The sequence below is a fragment of the Capra hircus genome, chromosome 23, assembly GCF_001704415.2.
Source record: "Capra hircus breed San Clemente chromosome 23, ASM170441v1, whole genome shotgun sequence".
NCBI lineage: Eukaryota > Metazoa > Chordata > Mammalia > Artiodactyla > Bovidae > Capra > Capra hircus.
In genome coordinates, this window is record NC_030830.1 from 20941702 (window position 1) to 20964512 (window position 22811).

The 22811-nt window shown below is 46.3% G+C and overlaps 1 protein-coding gene and 1 pseudogene across 1 annotated transcript; both read right to left on the reverse strand.

The window, feature by feature from the left end:
- On the reverse strand, positions 12158 to 15436 carry LOC102183314 (BOLA class I histocompatibility antigen, alpha chain BL3-7-like). The gene is made up of 5 exons (XM_018038843.1): positions 15299 to 15436; positions 14782 to 15051; positions 14310 to 14585; positions 12724 to 12999; positions 12158 to 12607 (listed from the first exon to the last, which is right to left on the reverse strand). The coding sequence occupies exons 1-5, from the start codon at positions 15369 to 15371 to the stop codon at positions 12357 to 12359; spliced, it is 1146 nt and encodes a 381-aa protein (XP_017894332.1). The 5' UTR covers positions 15372 to 15436; the 3' UTR covers positions 12158 to 12356.
- LOC108633461 lies at positions 15822 to 16327 on the reverse strand (annotated as a pseudogene).

A 22811-nucleotide genomic window follows, 5' to 3' on the forward strand; every position in this document is an offset into this window, starting at 1 on the left:
AGCCCTTAGGATAAACCTCCTGACTTTAAGTTCAAGGATTTGTGATTTACCTTGGAAGTAAAATTATTTACATTTGCGACATTTGTGATTTACCTTGGAAGTAGTGATTTACATTTGTGATTTACCTTGGAAGTGATGATTTACCTTTGTGAAATAATGATTCATCGTGTAAGTGAAAAAAGAAACAATCAGAAATCCACACACAACCCTATAGAAGAGGGTAACCAATCAGTAGTCCTGCAGCCTGAACACCCCCTTTGTTACCCTTTCACCTGAGTATTCCCTATATAAGCAGTGTAACCCAAAACTCGGGGCTCCCTCCCTATAGTCGCTGCGTCGGTGGCAGTGGCGGTGGGAGCCCCAGCTCGAGCTTGGTAGTAAAAAAAACTCTCTTGCTTTTGCATCGGATCCCGGCTCCCTGGTGGTCTTGGGAGATTTCGCGACTTGGGCATAACACTCCATACATACAGGATCTGGTTTTAGGACACTGATGCTTTGGAGAAACCTGTTTTTATGAGTCTCTCTTCTTTTTTGCTGTTAAAAAGAAAACCCACCCATTTCCCACCTCTGCAGCCCGCAGGAAGTGACTGTGGCTTGGAGTCACCAGCAGATGGGGCCTCTCAGCCTAAAGGTTGACAATCTATTAAAGATGGTGGCGGGGCAGCTGATGTTACAGATGCCCTGGGGGACCGTTGCTTCTCCACCTCCTGCTTCCTGTGGAAAGCCTCGAAGCATCCTGCAGCTCTTAGATGGAAGATGCCATTAGGAGCCTGCCCTGAGGAAATGCACATGTGAGAGCACCCCTGAGTGACACAGTTCTGGGGTGTTTTGCTGTTAAAACTGACCAACTCCTGAAAACTCACAGTGTATAAAGTCTATACAGTTGAAACATACACAAGTAGCCCTTCATTTTTTGATTGTGAGAAGAATCAAACTCAAAATTATTTTTCTCCTACAAACTTTGGTTACCAAAGGGGAAAAGTGGGAGGAGAGGGATAGATTAGGAGTTTGAGATTAATATTTACACACTACTATGTGCAGAGTAGTCAATAAGGACTGACTGTACAGCAGAGGTAGCTCTCCTCAGTATTCTGTAATAATCTATATGGGAAAATAATCTGGAAAAGAATGGATATATGTATATGAAAAACTGAATAACATTGCTGTACACCCAAAACTAACAGAACATTGTACATCAACTATACTCCAATATAAAATAAAAATTTTTGTATTCTAAAAAGGCAACTGTCATTATATTTTGTACTTGAGATGATTGGGTTTGTTTTATATTAAAATTTATTGATCATAAATATTTTATTTTATTTTTTAAATTATTTTTTTATTTTTTTACTTTACAATACTGTATTGGTTTTGCCATACATTTACATGAATCCACCATTTTGATAGGCTCTTAGGTCAGCAAAAAGAAAAACTAATGAAATCCCACCAGGCAAGGAAGGCTTCCAGGGCCCAGCCTCCATCCTCAGCCTCCCACTCTCTCCCACCTCGGTTCCCTCCAGCCACCAGAGCAAACAAGGCCTGAGCGTCCAGTATGTGCCAGGCACTGTCCTGAGCACTTCCCATATCAACTCAACCAGCCCTCACCACGTCCCTGAAACGTCACCCGTTTTGCAGATGCAGATGAGCACAGAGGGAAAATAACTTGTCTAGAGTAATACAGGGAGAGGGTGGGGGAGGACATGCTGGGCTGCAGAGTCCCCAGGTGGAGCACCCACTCTCCAGTCTCCAGGGACTTGGTCCGTCCTGTGACACCACCACACCGTCCAAAATACACACACGACTCCTTATCAGCGGTTTCCCTCTATATAGACCACAGCTCCCCCGTCAACTCCTCTCCATCCTCAAGGCTGATTTCAAATGTGCCTCCTCAGGAAGGACATCCTGAGCTGCTCCCAGACTAGAGAGGCGCCCTTGCTCTCTATTCCAAACGCCTATTTTCCAGCTGGACTATTTAGCACTGAAACACACAGGGCATGTTCTTGGGGTTTCCTTGTGGCTCAGCTGATAAAGAATTTGCCTGCAATGCGGGAGACCTGGGTCCATCCCTGGGTTGGGAAGATCCCCTGGAGAAGAGAAAGGCTACCTACTCAATAGTCTGGCCTGGAGAATTCCATGGACTGTACAGTCCATGGGGTCGCAAAGAGTCAGACCCGACTGAGCGACTTTCACTTTCACCTAATGCATCCCCAGGGCCTGGCAGAAAGCATGTGCTAAATAAATATCATCCAGTTAAGGAATTAATAAACTTCCTCAAAGCATCATTGGGATTCTCAGGTGGCCCTAGTGATAAAGAATGCGCCGGCCAATGCAGGAGGCGTTAGAGACGCGGGTTCGATCCCTGGATTGGGAAGATCCCCTGGAGGAGGGCAAGGCAATTCACTCCAGTATTCTCACCTGGAGAAGCCCATGGACAGAGGAGCCTGGCAGGCCACAGTCTATGGGGCTGCAAAGAGTCGGACACAACTGTGTAACTTAGTAAGCACGCACACAAAGCATCATTAGGGAGAACTTCATGTTTATAGTATTGATTGGCTGAAATATTTGGACCAAACTTCCCAGTTAAGAGCCCTTTTTTTTTCTCCTGATGAGATATAATTCGCTTAAAAGGAGACTCTTCGTATTTGAAGAGTGTTATCTGAAGCCTTAAAAATTCTGTCTGACCATAGATTTCAAAAAATTGGTCATTTCTGTAGAAGCATTAGAGAGACAGAATTGGGTTCATCATAAGGTATTGTTTTTATTAACAATTACAATTACACAGGACTCAGCTTCTTTGGGAGAGGCTGAATTCTCCATCACTAAAGGAGTTCAACTGTTTCCTCTGGACGTTGTATACAGAAGGGTGATGTTGTGAGAGGATCAACCCCATGGTCTCTGAAGCCCCCTTCCTCTCTGAGGTTGCCATAGCGATGGAATTCTGGGCTGGCTGTGTCAGGACCTGGCTTCCACCAGTTGTGTGATCCTGGGCTGGGCACTTCTGAGTCTCATTCCAAACACTTGATACTTCAGCTGTGATTATATCTGACTGACTTCAGAGTAATAAACGGAATAAATTGGATAGTACATGTACATTTTTGTTTTCTTCTCTTTTTGCATCATAACAGCCAAAATCAGCTCTTTTCCTTCTTTCATTTTTTTCTGATAGCACACCACATACCAACAACAACAGCAAATAATTTTTTAAACAGAAAAAATTCACCCGTAGTCTCACTACCTAATATCATAATAGTTCCTTCTCCATTCTCTTCCAGTGTGACTAAGAATTTATTTATTCTTAGTAATCTATTGTAGGTTCTTGAAAAATTATTTTTTCTTTTTTCTTTTTTTTCGCCATGCCATGCAGCTTGTGGGATCCAGGTTCCCCCCCTGGACTGATCCCTAGTTCTGCAACCCTGCATTGGAAGTGCAGTCTTAACCACTGAACCTTCAGGGAACTCCCTATTTTAAGTTCATGAATTTACAGAAGTCAGAACATTGCACAACTATTCTTTCCACAAATATAGCAGCACACTAACAATAAGAACAAAGGAAAAGCCAAACACACAGGCCTTTTAAAAGTTGTGCAACATGAGGGCAATGATAAACTCACGATTTTCCTAAATCTCAGAGGGAAGAGAGTCAGGCCAGCCACACTATCGTCCAGACCACCTTTGGACTCTGTCTGTAACATCAATCCTTCCCCGAGTCTCCAGCCTGCTTGCCAGCCCTGCACCTCGGGACGCACAAGACCCCTAGGCCCATGAGCCAAGTTTTAAAATAAATCTCTCTCTTTCACACACACAACACGACATTTCTCACACACTGGGAAGGGATCATTACTCATAAATAGTAGAGTTTACTTTTGATCCACTGGTTCTGACCTCAGGATCAAGCTCTGCAGTGCTTTTGCACGGCTGTGTCTGAACCAGGTCCAGGAGTCCCTACACTTACTGCTCTGGTTTGTGGATGGACACTTTCATCAGGAACTTTCATCCTCCAGAACAGCGAGGCAGGGTGGGCAGAGTCTTGCGTGGTTGATGGAGGAGCCAAACTACTTTGTCAATGAGACCAAGCTCTTGACGAGTCAGGTGAGGATTTCCCATAACTTTGAGAAATGTGCAGTGATATCACAGCCAAACCTGGAGACTGGGCTGAACAAAGAGTACCATTGATGAAAGCAGGCGGAGCGGTGCTCTCCACCTCTCCCCAGTCCTCAGCAGTGAGAGGCCCTCCCGATGGGCTTCCCGTAGCATCAGGTGAGGCAGGGGAGTGAACACAAGTTATCACCTGGGAATGACGGCTGGGGTCTGTGTGCCATTAATTAATTATTAATTCAGCAATCTCACTGGTCAAGGATGCATGCTTAGCAAATAATGTGGGGGCTCTGGAGATGGGGAACCAGATGATAACCTAGTGTTGGTCATTAGAGGGCTGACAATGACTGTGTGGATGATACTCCCCTACTTCTGGGAACTCCTGATGGACCCTCTGGTGCATGTGCTGAGATATCCCAGACCAGAACCTCCTTCAAGGCTAAAAGTGAAGCCGAGGAATAGCGTCCTAAAGTTCATAGGCCAGACACCCCAGTGGTTAGAGAGAGTTTAATGAATGAGGTGGAACTTTGGATAGAACTTCACCCATGTGGATGATTAGGATAATCATAAAAGACAAAAAGGAAAAGAAAATGAAGACATTGCAAGCAGTCAAGAGTAAGTGTGCAGCAAGGTGGAGGGTGCAATGAGGCCCAGTGGGTCCAGGGAAGACGTTGTAATTTAATGATTTCTCGTTAAAGTCACTTGAGGGTTCAGCTCTGTTGAAACAGTGTGTGGAAGGCCTTGAAACCAAGTCAAGACATAAGTCAGAGGTACATTCAAAGCTGAATGGTGAGGCTGCTCAGGTCTTATCTGTTGAGCCTTACAGGAGCAAGAATTCAATCAAGGTTTCTCCAGTGGTCACATCCAGTTACCTGCACAGACCCACTTCTAAGGGCTCACAGTGTGAGAGGAGGGGGGACACGCAGTGATGCTGGGAGTGTGTCAGTGCTGGTCTAGGATCTGGAGCTGGAGACTCTGGAGCCCAGGCAGGGTGTGTTGAATCCAGGCTGGGGCAACCCCACAGTTACTTGTATTTGATTCTGAAATTCATTCAGGAATTTTCTCAGCACCGGTTTGGTGCTTGTTAGTGCCGAGCTGTTGTATCTCAGCACCTGGAGGACGAGTGTACAAGCGGGGTGTCCTCCTCCGTGAATGTTGTGCCCTGTGACTCTCTGCTAAGGATCGTGTGCTCAGAATACCAGACCGTTGGCTCAGAAGAGACCTGCAGGGTCGTAATCTAACCCTCCTTTCAGGAGAAATAAACAGAACCATGGGAGTTGAATAACTTGCCCAGTTAACACAGTTCAAGCAAAGTCCAAGTCTGAAAGTCTCCATCCATAGCTTTTTCAAAACATCCTGTACCCAAGTGTAGACCACTCCTCACGGCAAAGCTCACAGCAAGTAAAGGAAATCAGAAACAGGGAATCATATTACTTGTCCTAAAACTCAGCAGTGGCCACAGCACTGGAAAAGTTCCATTTCATTCCAATTCAAAGAAGGGCAATGCCAAAGAATGTTCAAACTACCACACAGTTGCACTCATCTCCCATGCTAGCAAAGTCATGCTCAAAATTCTCCAAGCCAGGCTTAAACAGTATGTGAACCGTGGACTTCTAGATGTTCAAGCTGGATTTAGAAAAGGCAGAGGAACCAGAGATCAAATTGCCAATATCCGCTGGATCATTGAAAAAGCAAGAAAATTCCAGAAAAACATCTACTTCTGCTTTATTGATTACGCCAAGTTTTTGACTATGGATCACAACAAACTGTGGAATATTCTTCAAGAGATGGGACTACTAGAACACCTTACCTGCCTCCTGAGAAATCTGTGTGCAGGTCAAGAAGCAACAGTCAGAACCAGACATGGAAAAAGACACAGGTTCCAAATTGGGAAAGGAGTACGTCAAGGGTGTATATTACCATCCTGCTTATTTAATTAATATGCAGAGCACATCATGTGAAATGCCAGGCTGGATAAACCACAAGCTGGAATCAAGACCGCCAGGAGAAATATCAATAACCTCATATACGCAAATGACACTACCCTAATAGCTGAAAGGGAAGAGAAACAAAAGAGCCTCTTGATGAAAGTGAAAGAGGAGAGTGAAGAAGCGGGCTTAAAACTCAACATTCCAGAAACTAAGATCATGGCATCCGGTCCCCTCTCTTCATGGCAAATAGATGGGGAAACAATGGAAACAGTGATAGACTTTACTTTGGGGGGCTACAAAATCACTGCAGATGGTGACTGCAGCCATGAAATTAACTGCTCCTTGGAAGAAAAGCTATGACCAACCTCAGTTCAGTTCAGTCACTCAGTCATGTCTGACTCTTTGCGACCCCATGAATCGCAGCACGCCAGTCCTCCCTGTCCATCACCAACTCCCAGAGTTCACTCAGAGTCACATCCATCGAATCAGTGATGCCATCCAGCCATCTCATCCTCTTTCATCCCATTCTCCTCCTGCCCCCAGTCCCTTCCAGCATCAGAGTCTTCCAGTGAGTCAGCTCTTCGCATGAGGTGGCCAAAGTACTGGAGTTTCAGCTTTAGCATCAGTCCTTCCAAAGAAATCCCAGGGTTGATCTCCTTCAGAATGGACTGGTTAGATTTCCTTGCAGTCCAAGGGACTCTCAAGAGTCTTCACCAACACCACAGTTCAAAAGCATCAATTCTTAGGCATTCTGCCTTCTAACAATCCAACTCTCACATCCATACATTACCACAGGAAAAACCATAGCCTTGACTAGACAGACCTTAGTCGGCAAAGTAACATCTCTGCTTTTGAATATACTGTCTAGGTTGGTCATAACTTTTCTTCCAAGGAGTAAGCGTCTTTTAATTTCATGACTACAGTCACCATCTGCAGTGATTCTGGAGCCCCCCAAAATAAAGTCTGACACTGTTTCCACTGTTTCCCCATCTATTTCCCATGAAGTGATGGGACCAGATGCCATGATCTTCGTTTTCTGAATGTTGAGCTTTAAGCCAACTTTTTCACTCTCCTCTTTCAATTTTTTCAAGAGGCTTTTTAATTCCTCTTCACTTTCTGTCATAAGGGTGGTGTCTGCTGCATATCTGAGGTTATTGATATTTCTCCCGGCAATCTTGATTCCAGCTTGTGTTTCTTCCAGTCCAGGGTTTCTCGTGATGTACTCTGCATAGAAGTTAAATAAGCAGGGTGACAATATGCAGCCTTGACGTACTCCTTTTCCTATATGGAACCAGTCTGTTGTTCCATGTCCAGTTCTAACTGTTGCTTCCTGACCTGCATACGGATTTCTCAAGAGACAGGTCAAGTGGTCTGGTATTCCCATCTCTTGAAGAATTTTCCACAGTTTATTGTGACCCACACAGTCAAAGGCTTTGGCATAGTCAATAAAGCAGAAATAGATGTTTTTCTGGAACTCTCTTGCTTTTTCCATTATCCAGCTGATGTTGGCCATTTGATCTCTGGTTCCTCTGCCTTTTCTAAAACCAGGTTGAACATCAGGAAATTCACGGTTCACGTATTGCTGAAGCCTGGATTCAAGAATTTGACCAACCTAGACAGCATATTAAAAAGCAGAGACATTGCTTTGCCAACAGAGGTCCCTCTAGTCAAAGCTATGGTTTTTCCAGTAGTCACATATGAATGAGAGTTGGACTACAAAACTGAGCACTGAAGAATTGATGTTTTGAACGGTGGTGTGGGAGAAGACTTTTAAGAGTCCCTTTGACTGCAAGGAGATCAAAGCAGTCAGTCGTAAAGAAAATCAATCCTGAATATTCATTGGAAGGACTGATGCTGAAGCTGAAGCTCCAATACTTTGACCACCTGATGCAAAGAACTGACTCACTGGAAAAGACCCTGATGCTGGGAAACATTGAAGACAGGAGGAGAAGGGGATGACAGAGGATGAGGTGGCTGAATGGTCGACTCGATGGACATGAGTTTGAGCAAGCTCTGGTAGTTGGTGGTGGTCAGGGTGCTGCGGTCCATGGGGTCCCAAAGAGTCGGAGATGACTGAGAGACCGAACTGAACTTAAAGGGGAAACCAATTAAGAGTTGGGTCTGCGTTTAAGGCAGGAGGATTTGAGTTTCACCCCTGGAGCTTTTCCTTTCTTCCTGCCGACTTCTGTCCCTGTTGTGGAGGGTGGTGACAGCAGGGACAGGTGAAGATGTTGATGGAATCAGAAGAGGAGTCCAGGAAGAGCTGGGAAAAAGGAGGCCAAAAAGCCTGGCCTCAGAGGATGGCCGAATCTGACCTTGGAGCAACTGAAAGAGAATCTCTGAGGGAATAAAAAGCAATATTCTGCAACCAGTTGGTCAGCGATTTATTGGTTTTTCTTTTCCCCAGAGCCTATTAGCCTACAAGACCTGGATCGATGTCAGATGGAGCCAACTGATCATAATGGCCTCACACACCCAGGATTTCAGTCCTCAGGTCAGATCTCAGCTCCATCAGTCTAACAGGGGAAGCTTAGAACTTGCAGGCAGGAGGCCTGAATTCAGCTCCTATTTCTGGTCTTAATAGCACTTTTTATTTTATATGTGTTCTGTTATTTATCTTATTATTTTATTGTATATTTTATTTTTAATTACAGAATACTTGCATTACAGTGTTGCACTGGTTTCTGCCACACAGCAGTGTGAATCAGCCATAAGTGTACATGTATCTCCTCCCTCTGGAACTTCCCTCCACCTTCCCCATCCCACCCCTCCAGGTCGCCGAGCACCTGGTTGAGCTTCCTATGTTATACCAAAACTTCCCACTAGCTTTAATTTGACACATGGTAAAGGATATATTTCAATGCCACTCTCTCAACTCGTCCGACCCTCGCCTTCCCTCACAAGTCCATTCTCCATGTTTGCATCTATCCCTGCCCTGTACATAGGTTCATCAATACCACTTTTCTAGATTCCATATAGATGTATTTATTATTATTATTCGGAGAAGGCAATGGCAACCACTCCAGTACTCTTGCCTGGAAAATCCCATGGATGGAGGAACCTGGTGGGCTGCAGTCCATGGGGTCGCTACGAGTCGGAAACGACTGAGTGACTTCATTTTCACTTTTCACTTTCATGCATTGGAGAAGGAGATGGCAACCCAGTCCAGTGTTCTTGCCTGGAGAATCTCAGGGATGAGGGAGCCTTGTGGGCTGCCATCTATGGTGTCGCACAAAGTCGGACACAACTGAAATGACTTAGCAGCATTTTGAAGTTAGTTGATTTACAATATAACACATTCCTTCTTGAGGTCTCCATTTCTTCATCTATGAAATGAGAAACCTACTGTTTCTTTCCAGTCGTGACTGGGATGATTAAAAGTGTTAATATATTTGAGGTGGTTGCAGCTGAACCACACTAGTACTAATAATACTTTTGCTTTTAATTATAACAGAGCACATGGACAATAAATTATTACCAATAAGCTTTTTCTGCCAGTTTCCTTATTGTGGCTTCTCCTGAGATGACTACTAGCAGATTTCTGCAAATATAAGGTTCCCTTCACCCTTGTCACAGTCACATATGCATATACTTCATGCCTGCAGTATCTGTATAATTTCATATTAAAAGTTGTAATTGCTCTTTAAATATACACATCTGGTTTGCATTTTCTTTTGCAACCTGGGAAAGAACAGTGTGTAAGATTCTGGGTAAAAGGAGAGTTTTTCTCAGCCTTGAGGAGGCTCTAATAATCCCCCACATCTCTCTCCCTCCAGCTCCCATTGTCTGGCAGGCTCAGCATAAAGGGCCGGGAGATAATGCAGTGGGACACCTGGGGCCAGTGTTCAGTGCCTGACCCTGGGGGGAACTTCCCCTGAACAGTTGTCACCCTCATGTGATGAAGCAGAGCTGAAGGGCGATGTCAGGGGAGGGGACAGGACAGGGCTTGGGGGCTTCTGATTAGGAGGCATATGGGACCGTCTGCTTTGAGGGCGCTGTGACTGTTGGGGTGAGAGTCCTGAACTGACAGGGTAAAGGAGCCCAGAACGTGGAGGCATCAGTCAAGCAGCAGCATCTCCCTCCATCAGCTCAGACTGATTTCCACACAGCAGACGGGAGGTGAGACTTCTGGTCTGGGGGCACACAGGTGAGTGGTGCTCTCCTTGGTCAGGACAACCTTAGCCCCACCCAGGTAAAGCATCTGTGGCACGCGTGTTCTAAGGGGCACCTCCCACAGACCCGAGACAGGGGACAGGAGCACTTTCTGCAGCAGGACCTGACTGGAAGCAAGAGGGTGGTGAAGGGTTCTCCCTTCTGAATGGGAGAAAACAATAGCAAATGAAGCAACTGACAAACAACTAATCTCAAAAATATACAAGCAACTTGTGCAGCTCAACTCCAGAAAAATAAACGACCCAGTCAAAAAATGGGCCAAAGAACTAAATAGGCATGTCTCCAAAGAAGACATATGGATGGCTAACAAACACATGAAAAGATGCTCAACATCACTCATTATCAGAGAAATGCAAATCAAGACCACAATGAGGTACCACTTCACACCAGTCAGAATGGCTGTGATCCAAAAGTCTACAAGCAATAAATGCTGGAGAGGGTGTGGAGAAAAGGGAACTCTCTTACACTGTTGGTGGGAATGCAAACTAGTACAGCCACTATGGAGAACACTGTGGAGATTCCTTTAAAAATTGCAAATAGAGCTGCCTTATGACCCAGCAATCCCACTGCTGGGCATACACACCAAGGAAACCAGAAGTGAAAGAGACACATGTACCCCAATGTTCATCGCGGCACTGTTTATAATAGTCAGGACATGGAAACAACCTAGATGTCCATCAGCAGATGAATGGATAAGAAAGCTGTGGTACATATACACAATGGAGTATTACTCAGCCATTAAAAGGAATACATTTGAATCAGTTCTAATGAGATGGATGAAACTGGAGCCGATTATACAGAGTGAAGTAAGCCAGAAAGAAAAACACCAATACAGTATACCGACACACATATATGGAATTTAGAAAGATGGTAATGATGACCCTGTATGCAAGACAGCAAAAGAGACACAGATATAGAATGGACTTTTGGACTCTGAGGGAGAGGGACAGGTTGGGATGGTTTGGGAGAATGGCATTGAAACATGTATACTATCATGTAAGAAACGAAGTGCCAGTCTATGTTCGATATAGGATACAGGATGCTTGGGGCTGGTGCATGGGGATGATCCAGAGAGATGATATGGGGTGGGAGGTGGGAGGGGGATTCAGGATTGGGAGCTTGTATACACCCGTGGTGGATTCATGTCAATGTATGGCAAAGCCAATACAGTATTGTAAAGTAAAATAAAGTAAAACACACACACACACATACACACACACACACACACGAAAAGATGCTCAACATCACTCATTATCAGAGAAATGCAAATCAAGACCACAATGAGGTACCATTTCACACCCGTCAGAATAGGCAGTACTTTTCAAATCCAGGAGTTTGGATTGGAAGAGGTTGGCAGTCTCCCCACCTCTTCATGTTACACTATAGGAGCACAGACACGTTCAGATGCAGCTGCAGAAAGAGGGGTCCCAGGATCTGAGGTCGCAAAGTGGGACGGAGCATTGCTCTGTCCCCACAGGGCAGCGTCTCACACTGTGAGAGAAAAGAATCCGGAACCAGTTCAGGTCGGTCATGTAAGGGCTGACATTCCCCACAGCCCCCCACACGCTCACATGTCCCACTCAGAGACCCCCGCCACCCAGTGTGTCCCCTCTGCCCCAGCTCCTCTCCCAATCTAGACGCCCCAGGGTCTCACCTTTAGGAACCGCGAGAGACACATCAGAGCCCTGGGCACTGTTACTGCCTAGGGGAGAACAAAACCAGGATGTGGTCAGAACCCACAGGAGAGAAACTAGAGAAGGCACTTTGAGGAGGGTGAGCCCCACATGGTCTCCTGTCTGCACCCTCACAAGGGTCTCAGGAATCAGCCCCTCTGTACTTACTTGCAGCCTGGGTGTAGGTCGGTCCTTTTTCACCTGTGAGAAGAAAGTATCACGTGGGGACCAGGGAGAAGACTGAGTCATGAGACCCTAGAGGAACTCCTAGTCCTGGACGACAAAGAACTTTTCAGAACTGTGACCAAAAATCCAGGACAGGCTCAGGAACATGAAGGAAGGAGACGTGGGGGGACTGGACCACCTGCCTTCCTGGAGGTCTGTCCTCAGCAGGGACATTCCCTCCTGACCTTCAAATCCTGAGAAACAGGCCCCCAGCTGGAATTATGAAGATGAAAAATTTGTCTTTGATTTTCACATGTACTTTACAAAAGGGTCAGTCTTAGCATCAGGTCAGACTCCACAATTGTGTGGAGGGTACTTTCCAGTAACGAGGCAGGCAAACATCCACCTGGGCCAGAAACCTGCCCAGTGAGACAAGAAAACTCAGATCCCTCCCTCCTTTCCCTACCTGAGCGCTTCTTCCTCCAGATCACAGCTCCAGCCACCACAGCCACCACAAGGAGAACCAGGCCAACAATGATGCCCATGATGAGGAAGGGGGTCTGAGGAGGTTCTGTGGAAGAAAGGGAAGGAGCCCAGACTTCAGGCTTCAGTCCTGACCTTGCCGTTCATGTCCAGAAGGGCTCCTGCTTACTCTGAGAGGAAGCTCCATTCCGACCCCCTCCTTACCCCATCTCAGGGTGAGGGGCTTCTGAAGCCCCTCGTGCTGCACACGGCACGTGTATCTCTGCTCCTCTCCAGAAGGCACCACCAGGGCCGCCCACTTCTGGAAGGTTCCATCCCCTGAAGGCCTGGTCTCCACAAGCTCCATGTTCTGAGTCTGGTCCTCCCCATCACGCTGCCAGGTCAGTGAGATCTCCTCAGGGTAGAAGCCCAGGGCCCAGCACCTCAGGGTGACCTCATGCTCAGAGATGGGGTGATGGGCCACATGTGTCTCTGGAGGGTCTGAGGAAGAAGAGTCAGAAAACTCACAGTTTGTGTTACCTCCGTGGGCCACTGGAAGCAGCATCAGGTGACCATCCTGAGAATAAGCGGGAGAGTGGGTTTGAAAAGAAGCAGCACAAACACCAGACATCTGCCTGGACTCCAGGGTCTGGGAACAGCTCCTAGTCCTTGGAAAGTTCTGGAGTCAGGGTGACAGCTAAGGGAGGTGACTCTGTGTAAGAGGCAGAATACAGAGTAATGGTCCTGACGTGGGAGGAGGCCGAATGACTTAGAAAAGCTGGAGTCAGGGCTCCTAAGATGTTCTCAGGGTGAGAACAAGCCTTGAGAGACAAAGTCACGGTTCACAAGATAATGGCCAGGGTCAAAGGGCAGCACTGACCACCTTTTTCAGGGATGGTTTACTGCTTCTTAGTCAAAGACACTGGATTCCTTAATTGTCCTTCAGACAACTAAGATCATGGCATCCAGCCCCATCACTTCACAGCAAACAGACGGGGAAACAATGGAAACAGTGACAGACTTTATTTTCTTGGATTCCAAAATCACTGTGGACAGTGACTGCAGCCACAAAATTAAAAGACATTTGCTCCTTGGAAGAAAAGATATGACAAATCTAGACAGCATATCAAAAACCAGAGACATCACTTTGTGGACAAAGGTTCATATTGTCAAAGCTGTGTTTTTTCTAGTAGACATGTATGGATGTGAGAGTTGTACCAAAATAAGGCTGAATGCCAAAGAATTGACGCTTTTGATCTGTGGTGTTGGAGAATACTCTTGAGAGTCCCTTGGACAGCAAGTTCAAACTAGGCAATTCTAAAGGAAATCAACCCTGAATACTCATTGGAAAGACATACTGAAAAAAAAAAAAAAAAAGACATACTGAAGCTGAAACTCCAATACTTTGGCCACCTGATGTGAAGAGCTGACTTTTTGGAAAAGACCCTGAGGCTCGGAAAGATTGAAGGTAGGAGGAAAAGGGAATGACAGAGGATGAAATTGTTGGGTGGCATCACCAGACACAGTGGACATGAGTTTGAGCTTAGCTCCCGGAGTTGGTGATGGACAGGAAAGTCTGGCGTGCTGCAGTCTACGGGGTCGCAAAGAGTCGGACACGACTGAGCAACTAAGTAACAAGTGGGGCCACTGGCGAGTCACCGTCTTGTACAGAATATGAAAACCTGGGCGCATTCCTCCCTCTCCTGACAGGAAGTTGCGGCGCTGTTCCTGCAGGGACCCCATTTTCCTCTCTTCGTGGGAAGCCAGCTCCAGCCCGAGGGGAGACCAGGGCGGCCCCGCGCCCCTCGTACCTGCGCGCTGCAGCGTGTCCTTTCCCGTCTCTAGGTATCTGCGGAGCCACTCCACGCACTCGCCCTCCAGGTAGATCCTCACACGCGCCGCATCACCTGCCGCCTCAGCATTGCGCTTGGTGATCTGAGCCGCCGTGTCCGCCGCGGTCCAGGAGCGCAGGTCCTCGTTCAGGGCGATGTAATCTCTGCCGTCGTAGCCGTACTGCCTGTACCCGCGGAGGAGACGCCCGTCTGGCCCCACTTCGCAGCCGTACATCTCCTGGAGGGTGTGAGACCCTGACCCGCCCCGACCACACGCGGTGATTAAACCCAAACTGAACAGGAAACCGGGTCAAGCCCCGCCGGCTCCTCTCGGGTCGGGGATCCGGCGGGTCCCGCAGTGTCGGGGTGACCCTCGGACCCGCAGACTCGGGCGACCCCGCCGGTCACTGGGGATGGGGGCGAGACCCGGCCCCGGGCCCGCGTCGCTCACCGGCCTCGCTCTGGTTGTAGTAGCCGCGCAGGGTATTCAGGTTCAGTTGGAAAGTCTGTGCGGCGTGCTTGTAGATTCTCGTGTTTCGATCCCAATACTCCGGCCCCTCCTGCTCCACCCACCGCGCCCGCGGTTCCATCCTCGGATCCGGGGCGTTGCTGTCGAACCGCACGAACTGCGTGTCGTCCACGTAGCCGACGGCGATGAAGCGGGGCTCCCCGAGGCCGGGCCGGGACACGGCGGTGTAGAAATACCTCAGGGAGTGGGAGCCTGGGGGCGGGGAGGGGTGAGACCCGGGTAGAGGTGACCGGGCAGGGAGCGGGGGAGGGGGAGAGGAGCTCCTGAGACGGAAACTGTCGGAGGACCAGGCCTTAGGGGGCGGGAAGCAAGGGAGGGACAGGACGGGACCTGGCGGAGGGGGCGGGTCTGGTCGGGGAGGGCGGGGTCCTTCCCTGGGGGGTCCTTCCCTTCCTCGCCCCTCCCCGCAGAGGCCGTTCCCTCCCGACCCCGCACTCACCCGCCCGGGTCTCAGTGAGGAGCAGTGTAATCAGGAACAGCAGGACAAGGGTTCTTCGCTCCACGACCCGCATCCCGGGGGTCTGGGAAGAAGAGAGTCCGGCGGGTGGACAGAGACTTTGTAACCCGGAACCGCAGGGACGACTATAGGCAACTAGGGCCCGACACAGCTAGTGAGAGAGGAAGTGAAAGAAAGGCAAGATGGAAATCCCCGTGATGGAGCGTCCCCGTCTCAGACACCGCCCTTGACCCTGAGACCCTGAGACCCTGAGACCCTCGCCCTCCGGGGGACCTGGGACTTTGCCCTGATCCCTCCCTTCCTACACCGACAGCTCCTTGTCACACTGTCTGCCTGAGTCCAATCGACATTTTCCATGGTAGAAATAATAAAGTTTGAATTCTTTAATTAATTTGTTTAGATTATTAATAACCCATGCATTTAATATGGAAAACAAGTTATTTCCCAAAACAAACATAGTAGTGAGAACAGTGAATTTTTTTTTTAAACAAATGCTTTATTTTATTTCATGGTGGGTAGATGCCTGTATAGGCTGCAGGAAAAAGGGGTGACTGCCTCGGGCTGTGGGCAGGGACTAGTGGCCTCCGTAGTTCTGTATGAGCTCCAAAACTGCTTGAACAATCATCAGGGAGCCACTGGACACAATGATGATGAGGACGGTAATCAGAAGGAGGCCCAGGACCAGGGCACAGATGGAGGCGTAGCTCTGGGCCCCAATATGTCACCAAGCATCTTCCGGTCCCTAGACTCCACAGAGTAGGCGAATACCACGAATCCCAGGCAGCACCAGTTCATGAAGATGGTGTTGAACAGGGACCAGATGATGTGGTTGGGCACAGAGGTCTGGCTGTGGATGTTGATCACCGTGGTCGTCACGGGAGCCTGGCTTTGGGGACCCCCCAGCACGGCCACCTCATGCTCCTCCTTGAGCATCTCATAGGCTGGGGGCACCGCACCGTGTGCCCCAGTGAATAAGGGCTGGGATGTGTGGTTCATGGTGGGGACAGAGCAACTGTGGTCCAGATGCCAGCACACACTCAGGGGGCTCTTTCTTTACTCAGGAGTTTCAATTTCTCTGAATTTCCGTTTCCTGGCTTTTGGGCAACAGTGAAGCTTCTTCAGTTCAGTTCAGTTCAGTTCAGTCGCTCAGTAGTGTCCGACTGTTTGCGACCCCGTGGACTGCAGCGCTCCAGGCTTCCCTGTCCATCACCAACTCCGGTTCCTTGCTCAAACTCATGTCCATCCCGTTGGCGATGCCCTCCAACCATCTCATTCTCTGTCATCCCCTTCTCCTTCTGCCTTCAATCTTTCCCAGCATCAGGGTCTTTCCCAGAGAGTCAGTTCTTCGTATCAGTAGCCAAAGTATCGAAGTTTCAGTTTCAGCAACAGTCTTTCCAATGAATATTAAGGGCTGATTTATTTTAGGATTGACTGGTTTTATCTCCTTGCTGTCAAAGGGGCTCTCAAGAGTCTTCTCCAACACCACAATTCAAAAGCATCAATTCTTCGGCATTCAGCATTTTTTTATAGTCCAGCTCTCACATCCATCCATGACTACTGGAAAAACCACAGCTTTGACTATATGGATCTTTACTAACAAAGTAGTGTCTCTGCTTTTTAATATGCTGTCTACATTTTTTTTACATTTTTATATTTTTGAAATTCCCTTTCTTTCCATCTCATTAGAAGACCACTGTATTTTCATGTTTGCTTCTACATTGAATCTGTTATTTTGACTGAAATCTATTAAAGTAAAAAGGCCCACACATATGTTGGAGAAAGAAATGGCCATGCACTCCATGATTCTTGCCTGGAGAATCCCATGGTCAGAGAAGCCTGCCAGGTTATAGTCCATGGGGTCGCAAGAGTGGGACATGACCTAGCGACTACACCACCACCACCACACATACGTAGGAGTCGTATTTTTAATAACCTTTTCAGGTAATTATGTAAGTTCATCTTTGATACAAATCTAAAACTACAGAACTGGTAGATTCTTAAAGGTTATTTTCAAAGTGGACCTGAAATTATATCACTTGACTATTTACTGCTCTGATACATCAAAATCCCTAAGGCTTTTTTCCATATTGAATCTCTTATACTAATATAAGATTTTTTGTAAGTAATACATTGTTTCATTAACTTACATAAATCTTCCGGTGTCATTCACTCTTTCAAGTGAAGACTGTATTCCACACGAGAGAGTGTAGTTCAGCTCATACAGATTATTTTCCTTGAGTCACAGGACTTTGGAATGTAGCAGAAGCTCTTAATGTATACTTCCCATGTAATCATAGAAGATACTTTGGTTTTTTGAGAAAAAGAACTATATTAGCATTTTGAGATGTGACCATAAAGTTGATTTTCCCTTCAAAATAAGGGAAACAGCTCATTTTTGCAATAAGAAATGCAACATAACAATATCTGTGCAAGATGCATGTTAAGATTAGAACACCATCTTTTGAATTTCATCTGAGCATGAGAAGTTTGACAGATCACTATTCACACTTTTAAAAAATTACTCTAGCACAAGTGAATAATAGCAGATTTTAGAATTATCATAGCATTCTATATCGCATTATAACATGACATGCTTTCCTTCTGTTCTCTTGCAATGTATCAGGTCTTTTAGAGCATCATCACGGAAAGTGTGACATTCACCAAGCATGCTCACTTCAAAGAAAGCACATACCTATTTTATGCCCTCAGGTTTACCATTCATCGTTCAAGAAAAGCAGCATCATCAAGATAGAGTCATGCAGAACTTTACTCGTCCATGTAATTATTGGCAGTCAATTCGAGCCCATATTTTTAGCTCTATAGGATCTGGCATGTATTAGTTCCCCAAGGGAATTAGAGGTGTCTCCATATCCCTAGCGTGGAGAACAAACAGTAGGACAATCAAGGAGGCCAAAGTGAAGCCTGAGAAGTTAGAGCAGATGGAGAGATTTGATCTGGGGAATACCTGGAACCAGGCGGGACCTGACTGAGGGGTGCTATGGAAAGCGCTCCAGTGTCCTGGGCCTGGCAGGTGAGGTGGCAGCTGATTTATGATGTCCTCCTGTCAGGACAGCTCCAGGAGAGTCCCAATTTCAAATACACTCTCAAATCTGTCAGGTCCTGATCCTAAATGTGTTCATTCAGCCGTATTAGCATGTCTACTTTGCCCAGTGCTGGTGTGGGGGCCTGTCATACACTCAGAATCAATGCCCTCACGTGGCTGAGCACTGGTTATAATGGAATACAGTATGCTGTTGCTGGCAGAGAACAAACCAGGTTAACTCAAATCATCACCTCATCTCTCTCTCACAATTACTACAATCATTGCTCATTATTCTCACCCTGATGTTTCTTAGAATATAGAGGATTTTAGCAAAGTTCCCCCAGGAAGGCAGACTTTGTGCTCTGGGGTCAGGAGACGGTATGGACCTTGGCCCTGCTCAGCAGATCTCCCCCTTTGCCTGACTCCACTTTGATCTACTGCCCACCTTCACGTGGTCTCCTAGGGTGTCAGGGACATTCTCATTGTCTTCTGAGCAGACCACTTGGTACCCAAAGATTCAGATCACAAAGCAGGGGCAACATGATTGAAAAACATCTCTAGTACATTACATAGACTGTCAAAAGCTGTTTTACACAAATAGCTGTTTATAGATGGCTAGAGAGACAGGACGGAGGTGGACACGATGAGGGACTGGACACATAGTTTTACATGTCTGTGTGTCACAGAGACAGCTTATGTCAGGGGCACACCTTGTGTTTGTTGCCTGTAGTGGACTTTCAATAGCTTCCAAGAGAGATTAAAGCAGAAAAGCAAATCGATGTACCTTAAAGACATCCTCTACATCTGTAAAACTCTGATTAAGGCTAATTTGGAGAGGACAGCTAGCGAATGGGGCAGTGTGTTTGTCATAAGCAGCAATACACTGCCCTCTAGGGGCAATGTGAGGAATGGTAGAGTGCTGCAGGGCTCCTTGACAAATCAGCAAAAGCCCATTTTCCAACTTGCCACCATCACGGTCCTGCTGTTAGAGCAAACCAAATTCTGTAAGTTTCAGTGTTTTGGAGGTGCCTTCTAGAGGAAGTTACCGTCTTGACTAGGACACGAGAGGCCACTTACCAAGTGTAGTGTTTTGGGGAGTGCTGATTGAGCCCCTGAGTCAAGTGCTGGTTCCACAGGGGAGACTAGAGAGGAGTTCTCTGCCTCAGGGGAACTGCAGAGAGAGGGTGGAAACGTGCTGAGTTCACTTATCAACATCCCAGCTCTGTGGTCTGCTGGGCAGAAGTTAGTCTATCCAAGCAAAGCAGTTTATGGCACATTTCTGTTTATATTAACAAGAAAATACTTTAGAAAATAGAAAACTATCACTCAACATATCTAGATTTCATCTGGATTGATATAGCTTTCTAAAAAATTGGATTGCCTTATCTTACTCGACTCTGTTTCATTTAATATGAGTAATTGTTCCGACCATTCATAACTTTAGAGAGTACAAATATGATGAATTCAATACCGTACTATTTCTTATGACACCCTGTACTTAAAGGCCCTGCTTCCAAGCTCCTGTCCTAGCTTCCCCGACCAGTGTCCTGTTCTTCTCTGAAAGCAGAGTCCGAATCCTATCATCTGCAGGCAGCTTCCAATCTAGAATCACTCTATGAACGTCCAGAAGACGTTCTCTTTTCCTTTTCTCCTGGGATGGTGGGCACTTCCCACCATATCTTCTCTCCTTCTGTGGATTCAGAGCTTCTCTCCGACAAGATGCTGCTCAATCTGTTCTTAGGCAGTTCTTTGCACAGAGCTTGGTGTGTGGTAAACAGTCACTAAACATTTGAAAGCTAAATAAATTGAAATGAACACTCACTGTTGCTGACAACTTTAATTGTTCTGTCCTCTTGGGGACACGTGGGGAAGACTTCCCAGCCTCCTTTCTTGCCACGGGATCATGTTGCTGTCAGTGGAGCAGGAGAGGACCTGATGTGTGTCCTTTCAGATCTGGCCCATCACGACCTCTCACATGCATTTCTCCACATTCTCACTCCTTCTGCTGAAGGATGCTGGTGGGGCTGAGGTCTAAGACCCTGGGAATCCTGAAAAGCAGGAGGGGCTCAGAGGGCTCATGCTGGTACCAGGCACCAGTTTGGGGGTGGACTCCATGAGTGCTCTTGGGGGTGTCTCTAGACTACTTCAAGAGTGATGCTTTCAACTTTGCCCCGCTCCTGCACCGTGAGTGTCACATTATGGGGACCATCTCAGTCTCCAATTTCCCTTTCCTCAGGATGAGGGACTTCCAGGAGTTCTAGCACCTCAGTGGCTATAGGAGATACTTTTACAATGTGGGTATAAAGAACTTTCCAGGTGGTCCAGCAGCTAAGACTGCGTACTCCCAAGGCAGCAGGCCAGATTTCAATCCTTGTTTGGGGAACTAAATCTCACATGTTGCAACTAAAGGTCCCATATGCCAACTGGAGACCCCATATGCGGCAGGTAAAGAACCCACGAGCTGCAACTAAGACCTGGCCCAGCCTAAATAAAGAAATAACTGCTTTTTCAAACTGGCGCATTGGGAAATAAGAGTCAATGAAGTCAAGTACATTTAGAAAAAAGAGAAATTACTTTTTGTAAAAATGTGGATTTAAAGATAAGAATTTTCATTTATTAATATTTATAAAATTTATTTTACTGAATTATAGTTGATTTACAATATTGTGTTAATTCATACTGTACAGCATAGTGATTCAATTTTGTATATATATGCAGATTGTTTTTCATATTCTTTCCATTATTATTTATGAACAAAAAATAAGAATTTTTAATGTGTCAAGCAGGACATTTTGAAGCAAATTTACTTTTTTTTCCCTGCAAGTAAGTTGTAGTGAAAATAATTACTATTGCAGTTTGCTGCCATAGTCTTCATTATTGTGAAGTTTTACCTCAAAGCAAATGTCAACATAGTGAAAAGTCACATCATATCTTAATAATACTGTGAAAGTAAGTTGCACCCCATGGATCTCATAGAAGAGTCTAAGTGATGTCAAGGATTCCAAAGACCACACTCTGAGAACTGCTGTTTCGAATAAACCAGTGAGTCTCCCAACTGATCCCTGCCTTTGCCTCCTCTTCATTTTGGAAAATCCTTCTCCCTGAACTGGACTTCCTGCTTTCCCAAACTCAGCTGAGGGTCCTGTCCCTTGGCTGCTCTGGAAGAACACTCACCCCCTAGAAAGTGATGCTGGAGAGTGTCCTCAGTCTGGAAGGGAGGTGGGGAGACAGGTGTTTCCCCTTTGGGATTGGGACAGTTTGTGCCTGAAGGCACCATGTGCTCTTATAACTAATTTTGGTTTAGTTTCACACCAACTTACTATGAAATTCCCTGGTGGCTCAGATTCAGTAAAACGTCTGCCTACAAATGCGGGAGACCCGGGTTCAATCCCTGGGTTGGGAAGATCTCCTGGAAAAGGAAATGGCAACCCACTCCAGTATTCTTGCCTGGAAAATCCTTGGACGAAGGAGCCTGGTAGGCTACAGTCCATGGGTTTCCAAAGAGTCAGACATGACTGAGCATCTTCACAACTGACTATGTATTCATATCCCAGACAGAAATCTGACATAGTGTCTAAGAGAAATAATATTGACTGTTTCACCTCACATGGCTAATGCATCTGACTTGAGGCCCACAAAGCGTGAAGCGCAGTCCCGTCCAACAGAACATTCTGTAATGAAGGAATCGTTCTATATCTGTGCTGTCCAGTCAGGGAGCCACTAACTGCATGTGGCTCCTTAGCACCTCAAAAGTGGCTATTGTGCTGAGCACTTTAATTTTATTTACTGAGTGAACTTTTAAAATATTTTTATTTATCAAGGTATAATTGATTGACAGTGTTGTGTTAATGTCTGCTGTACAGTAAAGGGACTCAGTTATACACATATATATTTTCTTTTTATATTCTTTTCCACTATGGTTTATCCAAGGATATTGAATACAATTCCCTGTGCTACACAGTAGGATCTTGTTATTATCCATTCTATATTTTTTAATATTTGTTTTTTATTTACTTGGCTCTGTCTGGTCTTAGTTGCAGCGTGAATGATCTTTGTGTGTTATGTAGGATTTTTTTCACTGTGGGGCATGTGCTCAGTTGCTCCACAGCATATGGGATCTCAGTTCCATGACCAGGGATGGAACTCTCATCCTCTGCATTGCAAAGTGGATTCTTAACCTCTGGATCAACGCAAAAGTCCCCTGTTTATCCATTCTATACATAATAGCTTGTATCTAGTAACTCCAAACCCCCAGGTCATTCTTTCCCCAACTCCCCTCCCCCTTGGCAACTACAAGTCTGTTCTCTATATCTGTGAGTCTGTTTCTGTTTTATTTAATTTCAACAGCCATGTATAACTGGTAGCTAGCATATTGCTGCTAAGTCGCTTCAGTCGTGTCGGACTCTATGCAACCCCATAGACGGCAGCCCACCAGGCTCCACCGTCCCTGGG

Coding starts and splice junctions, on each gene's coding strand:
- LOC102183314 (XM_018038843.1), bottom strand. CDS start 15,371: ATGCGGGTCGTGGAGCGAAGAACCCTTGTCCTGCTGTTCCTGATTACA. Junction 15,052..15,298: donor CCTCACTGAGACCCGGGCGG/GTGAGTGCGGGG, acceptor CCCCGCCCCCAG/GCTCCCACTCCCTGAGGTAT. Junction 13,000..14,309: donor GGACACGCTGCAGCGCGCAG/GTACGAGGGGCG, acceptor CTTCTTCCTCAG/ACCCTCCAGAGACACATGTG.